The following is a 9,917-nucleotide window of genomic DNA, read 5'->3' as shown; positions in this document are numbered from 1 at the left end:
CATCCATCACACCTAGTGAGTCTAAAGACTCAACACACCATAATCTTTATAACAAGTAATACATATAAAATCACATGCAACAGTGAAAATACTTTTAGGTGAAAATAATATTTCATGACATGCATAAACCTTGATCTTTTCCTTTATTTTTCCTTATCATGACATAAAAACATTTTAACATGATCATAAATATTTTCTTTTTCCTTTTCCTTTTTTCTTTGTTGAATTCAGATCGTTAATTGTGACTTTCCTGATCATGATCATAAGAGTCGATGGATCCATCTACATGTAACCACAGTACTGGGAGGCGGGGACATCAGCAACACTCTCACCGGTCAACTGAGCCTTGGCCTATCATGATTCGAATAGAAATACGATCGTCGGGGTTCCCTCTGGGGCCTTTTCCCATAAATGGGCTCCCTCTGGGGCCTTTTCCTCTCACGACATTCCCATAACCGTTACCACATATTCGCAATAATGGAAACACGATCGTCGGGCTCCCACTGGGACCATAACCCTCACGACGTCGCCAACATTAACGAATTAGTCACAATAACTTCACATCCTTCAACATTTTTCATTCACATCACTTAGAAAAATCATGAATAATATTTACATTTTCCATTTTGAAACCAAGCATGCAACATGTATTTTAAATGTCTTCTTTAAATCATAAAAATTCCTTAGACATTTAAAAATCATATTCTAATCATGAACAATTCATAAACACTTAAAAATAATCGTATTTTCATAAAAACAACATTTAGGGCACTGCCATGACCTTTACTAATTTTTTTTGGTGTAAAAAGACCGTTTTACCCATGGACTCGACATTTTACGTTTTCGACTTGTTTCTTGATTTCATGACTCTAACATGTCCCAAATAATTATTTAAGCTTACATGAATTTTTTCATAATTTTATTTGGCTTAAAACTTAGACTTTTTCAATTATCTTTACTTAATTGTTTTAACGGTGTTTTAATCCCGAAAATCCCAAACTTTAATATAAAACTCCTAAATTCTAAATTTAGTCTTTTTATATTATTTTAGCCCTTATGGACCACGACTCGACCCCCGAGAGCCGTTTTCCAATTTTTTTTTTTTTATTTTAAAACCCTATTTGACACCTAAACTTCGACCCCGAGCCAACTTCCGATTTTCACGAGTTACCCTCAAACCATGTTGGTCCAAAACTTGCCCAACATCCTAAATTAGCCTACTGGACTCTAACTTTGCCAAAACAACATCCCACACCCTGAAAACGAAGGTCCCCTCTACTGCCTATATGCTGGCCGAGACTTTTGAAGTGCATGGACTCTACGTTGCTGCCTTCAGGACCCTAGTCGACCACCCTAGCCACGAACCCGCGTGCCTAACCCTTACCTAGGACCCTGAGGACTCGCCCCAACCCTGCCCAACAAGCCTGGATCGAGCCCTCCCCTTTCCCGCAGCCGCGCACCCCATGCACGTGCACTGCTGCTTCTCGGGTGGGAGTCCTTGCTTGCAAGGACTCCTCCCTTCACTTCTAGACCGAGTCCTAGCATGGCTAGGCCTCTCCCCTGACCCAAGACAGACCCTCGTCGAGCCCTAGCCCAAAGCCAAGGCCGAACCGTCACCTCACCCATGAACCCGATCGCCCCAACTCCTTGACAGCAAGTTCACGGGTTCTGCTAGTTCTTGTTCCCTTTTCTTCTTGTTCTAGCCGAGGGTTGTGTGGTGTGTGGGATTCAACAGCATGTTAAAACCTTCCTTAACCTTAACCTGATCATGGCAGCCCCTTAAGCAAACATTAAACATGATATTGGATTCAAAAAAATATCGGGTTTCATCATGCCCAGGCAAAATACCGAAATTATGAAAATAGTTTTCATGTTCTTCATGCATACATCAATTCAAACAACTAATATGACATGATGGATGAGAAAAGGGAGATGAAGGTGTGTCTTTGCGTTAAATGCGCTTGAATAACCGTTGACGACGAAGAACGGGCCGCGACGATGGCTTCTACCTTGCTTGCCTTTCGAAAATCTCCTCCCAATGTGTGTGTGTGTTGCCGTGAGATTGAAGGGTTGGGGGAAAGTGTTTTCAGAAAATAAANGCGGAGATAGTCTGCAAATTCGACGATTTACTGGAGATCTCTCATCTCCGACGAGCGGTTTTCTTATCTCCACACCCTCCGCTTCCGTGCCCATAAGCAGCTTTCGTTCATCCTTCAGGCGAACTTACCGGCGTTTTTTTTTTTACTTCAATCACATAGATAAACCTTCTGCCACTTCCGTATCGGGTTTTCCTATCCCAATATATTACAATCTTGTAATGAGTTGTTATTGCTGGAGTGCAGAAATTTTCCCTTCGGATGGAAGAAGTACTACGTCTGCAATCCCACAAGTAAAAATATTAGAAAATTGGTTATCGAGACCAAGAAGAAAGAACTGATTTCAGGACTCTGTTTGACTTTCGATCCTCTAAAATCACCAAATTATAAGGTTATTTGTGTGAAAGGTAAGGAAGATTCACTCTTAAAATACATCATCGAAGTTTATGATTCCAAAGATCATGCATGGTCCAGCTTGGGCCTCCCATTTTCAGAATTTACCCAACACTCAACTCTGCAATGGGATATACTTGAACAATGGGATTTACTGGATCAAGCCTCGTGCAAGATCTCGTTTCTTGGATCTTGAAAATGGATCTGTAGCGGTCCTTCCAATAATCAGATTTCCTCGAAGGAAAACGGGGAAGTCACAAGAACTACGTACTTGAATCCAATGGACACATTCGTTGTGTTTCTTTGTACTTACAAGTTAAAAAAAAATCCATGTTAGTATTGAGTTGTGAGAGGATAATTCTTGTTAGGTTCAGACATTTCGAGATGATCTGAGTCCTATTTCAGCTGTTTTTCCGAAGATGAATGGTGCAGAAGTTAATGTTTTGGGTATTGTTAGAAGAGAAAGGAAGAGGATTCTGTTGTCTTGATTTATTTTCATCATAAGATATTGTTGTATAGGCTCTGGGATTGTGAATTTGGGCATGTCTTCGACTTGAAAATGCAAAGATTTGGTAGATATTGTAGGCTTCATTTTGATCGGAACCATGTGTTCCAGCTGGTTGAGACTTTGACTCCCGTCTGATGTCCACCGAGACTCAATTTTTTTTTATTAATGTTTTTAATCTTAAAGCATGTTTGGATGGACTTGGAGGGGATTCCATATCCTTCAATTTGAAACCCCTATCCCTATATATTTTATTTCACACGAAGATTCCTTTAGTCTAAGGAGTTGAAAAATATACCGAAAACAATTATTATCTTGATTTTGTCCTTCAAAAATTTATTATTTTTATTACAAGCTCTAAAGTATTTATAACTAAAAAAAACATAATAATTTCACAATTGATCCATTAATTATGTATTGGACTATTGGTATACCACGTTAGTTTGTCATCCAGTTTCAATAATTGGAGATTATTATATTTTACATTATAAGAAAAAATGGCAATTTTTTTATTTTCTTTCTAAAGAAAACTCTAAATCTTAAATCAACCAAACACATATCATATTTTTAATATATATTTTTCATAAATAAATATATTTTATTCTATTCCTCACTACAATACTCGTTTTTAATTCAATTTTTTATAATTACCCAAAAATTATTCGACTAATATATTATCTTTTAATTAGCACTATATTATATCTTATGTATCATCAAAATAATTAAATACCGTGAAATCACTAATAAAATTAATAACTAAACACGAATTCAAATATATTTTTTTTAAAAAATAAATTATTAATATATCTCTTTTTTAATGCGAAAAAAAGATAATTACTATTGAATCTCGAATTCGATCTCTAGTTCCAAATATATACAATCAAAGTTGTCTAAAGTATTCAAAAAGACTGTTAAAAAAAATAAATAAATTATAAATATATCTCTTTTTTAATATAAAAAATAGATCGTTACTGCTAAATCTCGAATTTGATCTCTAGTTACAAATATGTACCACCAAAGTTGTCTAAAGTATTCAAAAAAACGGTTAAAAAAAACATATAAATTATAAATATATCTCTTTTTTAATACAAAAAAAAATTTGTTAATATTGAATCTCGAATTCGATCTCTAGTTCCAAATATGTACCACCAAAGTTGTATAAAGTATTAAAAAAGACTTAAAAAAAACAAGCATGCATTTTTCAAAGAGAAATTTAAAAAAATAATGCTGTGCTCCTTTAAGTTAAATGGTATGCAGTAAAAAGTGAAAGGGGCATCCACCGTAGTGGATAAAGTGGCCAAGAAACTGCCAATACACGGCATTCGCTTCCCTCTCCGATGTGACAACTGATAGAAAATTCCGATTCCAATTCCGATTCCTACCAAGTACTCTATCCTCAATCATCCCTCTGTTGCCCCATGAACACTGAATGCATCCACCGCTGGTTGTTTTTTTGATCAGATCTGTCTTGTTTCTTGCTATAGATTGAGCATATTGATTTTTTTTTTCAACTTTTGGGTTTTGAAGGCTTGATTTGGCCTGTTGGTGGTGAATTTGGCTGTGTTATTTTTTGAGAGATTTTAGTGCGAGCGGAGGAATGCAGAGCCAGATTGTATGCAGCGGTTGTAGGAGTCTGCTGATGTACCCGAGCGGGGCAACCAATGTGTGCTGCGCTGTGTGTAATGCCATCACTAATGTGCCCCCTCCAGGTAAATTTTAAATTTTGCACGATAATTTGTACCCTTCAGCCGAAATTTGGATGGGAACAGATAAGTTTCCTGTTATTTGTCCATGTGCTTCTGCGAGAAAAAAAAAAGAAGTGCTGTTTTTTATGACTTTGTGCTGCTAGTGATCTTTATGATATGATTTGTTCTTTCTAGTTAATTCCATCGCTCGATAGGGTGAATCTTTTAGAAAGAAATATCGTTACGTTGCAATGCTTCTCCTCTTATAGTCCAAAAATGTTTCAACAGGCAAAATATTGCTGTATTTTTGTTTTACCAAGTCTTGGGGGAATTTGATGTAGCTCACGTGGATTTATATTCATATTTCCGAAAATGTATGGCACACAAATTATTAGAAGAATTTGTTCTTGCAACTGCATTTTTTATGATAAAAGGGCTGCTGTTTGAATATATATCTGTAGTCATCTATTATGCATCAAGCTCCAAAGTTTGAATCTTGATTCGAGTAAATTCATCTTTTCTTTAGGCTGTCGCCTTTTGGGGAAAATAAAATAAAATTGAAACTTTTACGCCTGATTTTTCCTGAAATTCAAGTTTTCCCCTACCCGAATCAATTGATTCAACCCCTCTTGTTTAATTAGGGTCACCCCTACTTCCAAGATGAGCACTCTTCTGTCAGTTTAGAGCTTTCTGAATACTATAGTCACATAATATCATTATTCACAGGTTTAAGAGAAGGAAGGCAAGCATATGTATATGTTATTTCTCATCCATAAGGGCCTTAACAATCAACAATCATCTTGTTTATCATTAACTGAGGGGCATCATCTGATTGTTTTATCTTGGTTGATTGGAATTTTCTTTTGCATCATGACTATTGCTTCTTTCAGTGTTATACATGGACCACTTTGAATTTAGTAATGGAATATGCATTTTTATTTTTGGGTTTGAGTTTTAGAATCAAGGAATTGCTTTGTTGGGTTCTTGATACAACTCGAGAGCCCAACTGTCAGAGGTCTTTTGATTTTTTCCCTAATTTTCACTTCATTCATTATTTTACTTGTTAAATCAACTGTTAAGACCTTAATAGTTACTCAATAATCTTTATACTTTCTATTATTTCCCACCAGTCATTATACTCTTTCATACTTTCATATAATATATCTCGTCAACTTTTAAAAAAATTTTAACCAAAAAATATCTAAGAATTATATTCCTAAGAATTACACAACTCTATTAAGAATCATTAGTTGAATAATGTATAAAGCCCAACTAAGCACCGGTAAAACCTTTCTTTTTATGCTGTGAGCTGTACATGTGTGTTTATATTCTAGATTTTACTTTATGTTTGTCAATATTTACGTACTAGAACAAAGAATGAGGTCATTTCTGAATCATGCTCTCAGATGTCTATATGTGCATGTACCCCACAGCTATGAGACTGCTTTGTCAAAAACGTAGCTTAGGGCAGAGCAATTCTCTATTATTTCCTAGTTTTAGGCTTCAATTTCACGGTTTTAATGCAATTTAACACTGTCCCTCCTCAGGAATGGAAATGGCCCAACTGATATGTGGGGGTTGCCGTACCTTGTTGATGTATACTCGTGGAGCTACAAGTGTGAGATGCTCCTGTTGTCACACCGTGAACCTGGCACCAGGTGATAATCATTGTTTATTGTAGATACTGTTTTAGAGACCACTGTTAAGGGATCATGTCTTCTATCTAGAGTATTTTTTCTTGTATATAAATATCATAAATGTCAGATCTTGGTATCTTTGCTTATCCATGAAAAATTTACCTGTATTTTCGTTATTGGTGCAATGAAATGTGCATGGCACATGCAGTGATCTTCTATCAAGTTATATTAGTGGAAAGATTTGATTATGCATTCCCTGCCGCTTTATCTCTCTACTTGTTAAAATTGTTTTGTTAATTCAATATGTGATTTATTTACTTCTCCCCATTGAAAGAGATATTCATGTTTCAAGACAAAAATTATATCATGATAATTTAGTTGAGCCTTGAGCGTACTACTAATATATTTTTGGTGGATAGATAGTATAAAATTTTTCTCTTGTAATGATTGTTAGTTCAGAAAGGAACATATAAGGCAAATAATCGGTAAAATGTTAAATGAATTATATACTGTAAGTAAGGGACACTCCAGTAGTTGATATTTGATGCCCGGATAAAGCCTTCTTGGTTGTTGGTTCTCCTCGAAGAGTGAAGAGATTTGTGTTTTTTTTGCCCAAGCCACATTTTATTTCCAATCCATTTACAATTACAGGATAATAGGCTGATAGATGTGTTTTTATGCTTCCAAATCTGTATTAGAATTATTGTATGCTTGATTGTGAATTGATAGCATAAAAACAATGTACGCTTCATTGTGTAGAGGGAAGAATTATTACTTAATATTTACTTTCATTATTTATTGCTGGTGATTGCTATTTTCATTCTTACAGCCTGATTATATCAGTCAAAACCCTCATAATGATAAGATACTGTGGAACACACCATGTAAATCCAAAAGATATGCGGAAGCAACAACAATAGCTTATTTTCTTCATTGCCTGTCAAGCATCTTAATGTCAAGTTTATTCCGAATTTCCTTTGTGTTTATTGTGGAGTTTGGTTCTTTTTTAGCATCTAATGTCGCTCATGTCAACTGTGGAAATTGCCGCACAACACTTATGTACCCATATGGGGCTCCTTCTGTCAAATGTGCCGTATGTCAATTCATCACTCACGTCAATGTAAGCATCCCAATATATTTGTCATTTATTTTTTAGATTTCGAAGCACAGTTAAGATCACTGTCAGTTTTCTCCTTCTTAACTAAATTCAACAAATGCTCGATTCCCATGTAGTATTTAAACTTTCATTTGAGGTCATAAGAAAAGACGCACGTTGTTCCTCTTCTGTGCTGGTACTATATATTTGTTTTGTGTTGCAGATGAGAAATGTTAGGGTGCCCATTCCCATGCATAGGCCAAACGGAACTCCCTCTTCAGCATCGCCACCTTCTAGTTCAGCCGTAAGTTCCTGATGTTTTCAGCTACTAAATCAAAGCTGCATATATGGATTAAAAATACCATTCACTGGAAAATCTTCTTTCTGAATGTTTTGTTGTTGTCATTTTCTATTTTTTTTTTACACAGGCATTATCCAATTCTCAAAACCAAACCGTGGTTGTGGAAAATCCCATGTCCGTTGACAAGAGTGGGAAACTGGTAGATCTGCTGTTTGTGACATCTGTCTCATAATCGCTCATTACTCCCTTTCTATATGACCGAGTTTTAGACAATATCTCAAATTTCAGGTTAGCAACGTTGTTGTTGGGGTCACTATGGATAAGAAGTGATCCGGATAGATACTTTGTTGGATCACTGGAACCATCACTAAGCCAAGAAATGCATTCACCATTTTGCTTTTTGGGTATATGAGGTATGTATATTTGGCGGGAATATATCTTAGTGATGTTGCTGTTTTGTGGTGTGGCACTCTATGTTATCGAAAACAGAAGTGTTTGTGTGATTATGTATATTGAATATATGTATAAATATAACGTGATGAAAGCTCTACCTTCTTCATCATTTGTAAGGAAATTGTTTTAAGTGGGGTGAAGGGAAAACTAAGATCGTTGTTGTCGAAATGTCTAGATTTGTTAGGCTGAACTTGCTGTGCGAAGTGTGATAACGAAGATGAAGATAACAGCTTCTTGTAATATCATCATCTTTAGCTCTTATGCTACCAATGATCCTTGATTTGTACTGGGAATTATATCTGCAGCTGGGCAGCAACCTTGCCAATTGCCATGCACTGCGTTACACATATGACATATGTATGACTTATATACACACATATTGGGCTTTAGAAGAGCTTCAATATCTTAGCTCTACAATAATCAATTCCTGAAAAAATTTAAATGGACTAACTCGTTTTTTTATTTTTTTTATAAGTAGTAACTGACTAATTATAAATTAAAATCAATTATAAATTTTTCTGTTTTGTGAGAAATAAAAATAAGATTATTTATTTATTCTAATAAAATTATATATTATCTAGTGAATTAATTAAATAATTTTATGTTATATAAAATGACTGGTATGTCATTAAATCAAGAAAATGAACAAACATTCACATAATTATTTCACAAAAACTCCTGGCAGTTTTACGGGTCAATTTTGTGGAACGGATATTCTGTATGGGTCATCCACGAAAAAGTACTTCTTTTTATGACAAATATATTAATTTTTATTGTAAATATGAATATGATTTATCCGTCTCACAAATAAAAATATGTGAGACCGTCTTATGAAAAACCTACTCTAATTATTTGAACAGTGAATCGATTTTTTATTTCTCATAACACAGAGCGACATTAACGTAAGTTCAATTTTAAAAATAAAGCCAATCTACGTAACAAAATATCATGAATAGGATAACTTTTCAAGTAATTTGAGAAGTAAATATTTATTCACCCGATCAAATTTTCGAATATTTTTTAAAAAAATAAAATTTAGATATTAAAATATAATCTAATATAATGGTGAGATGTGGTGATACGATCCGAATTCGCATATATGATTCTTTTAACATTCCAAAAACGTGTTCGATTTTCTTAAATTTCGATACGATACACAGGCCATGCCAAGAAACAATGGACGAGCACTTGAAGAGTAGGAAGAACAATTTAGAAAATGGTAAGATCACTTTGTGTGGAATAATTGTAAGGTTCAAAATGAGATAACGTAATCCAACTACATGCAAATCTAAAAAAATGAAAATTACCTAATTAAATTATTTTAATTGCATTAATTAAATGTGATAGACATGTTTACATGTTAAAAATATGAGTTTTTATTAGAATGAATAAAACAGTGTTTTCAAGAGCTATTCGAGATGCGAATGAGGAACGGAGACCGGGGACTGTAAATGAAAAATATTTTTTATTTTTAATTATTTAATATATGGTATAATTAATGAATAAATTTCGAAAATGGTGTCTTTTGATATACTTTTACAGGTCGAGTCATATTTTAAACCGGTAATCGATTTTTGATTCAAATAAGAACTTTTTGGAGACTCGGTTAATATTTTCGAAAACTTTCCTAAAAAAGATATTTTTCCTTCATTCTAATGGGTCTATTATACTAAGGTTATTGGGTCTAGTTGTCTACCCAAGTATTTATATCCTAAACCTTGTCTTCCAAGCCCTAAATCCCCTACAATCTC

The 9,917-nt window shown here is 34.5% G+C and overlaps 1 protein-coding gene across 1 annotated transcript; it reads left to right on the top strand.

Moving 5' to 3' along the window:
• The first annotated feature begins 4,257 nt into the window (after positions 1-4,257).
• Positions 4,258-8,404, top strand: LOC140982471 (protein LSD1-like). Its single transcript, XM_073448992.1, has 7 exons — positions 4,258-4,438; positions 4,522-4,703; positions 6,227-6,337; positions 7,327-7,436; positions 7,636-7,716; positions 7,841-7,912; positions 8,002-8,404. Exons 2-7 carry the CDS (start codon positions 4,592-4,594, stop codon positions 8,041-8,043), a joined length of 528 nt encoding a protein of 175 aa, XP_073305093.1. The 5' UTR covers positions 4,258-4,438; positions 4,522-4,591; the 3' UTR covers positions 8,044-8,404.
• The last annotated feature ends 1,513 nt before the right edge of the window (positions 8,405-9,917 follow it).

The sequence above is a fragment of the Primulina huaijiensis genome, chromosome 1 (assembly GCF_012295235.1).
Source record: "Primulina huaijiensis isolate GDHJ02 chromosome 1, ASM1229523v2, whole genome shotgun sequence".
Classification (NCBI taxonomy): Eukaryota; Viridiplantae; Streptophyta; class Magnoliopsida; order Lamiales; family Gesneriaceae; genus Primulina; species Primulina huaijiensis.
The sequence above is the reverse complement of the archived record's forward strand: the minus strand, read 5'-3'. Positions and strand labels throughout refer to the sequence as shown.

Excerpts from the sequence above, each read along its gene's own strand:
- LOC140982471 (XM_073448992.1), top strand. The coding sequence starts at position 4,592 with ATGCAGAGCCAGATTGTATGCAGCGGTTGTAGGAGTCTGCTGATGTAC. Across the intron at positions 4,704-6,226 it reads CACTAATGTGCCCCCTCCAG|GAATGGAAATGGCCCAACTG; the intron begins GTAAATTTTAAA and ends GTCCCTCCTCAG. Across the intron at positions 7,717-7,840 it reads CGCCACCTTCTAGTTCAGCC|GCATTATCCAATTCTCAAAA; the intron begins GTAAGTTCCTGA and ends TTTTTTACACAG.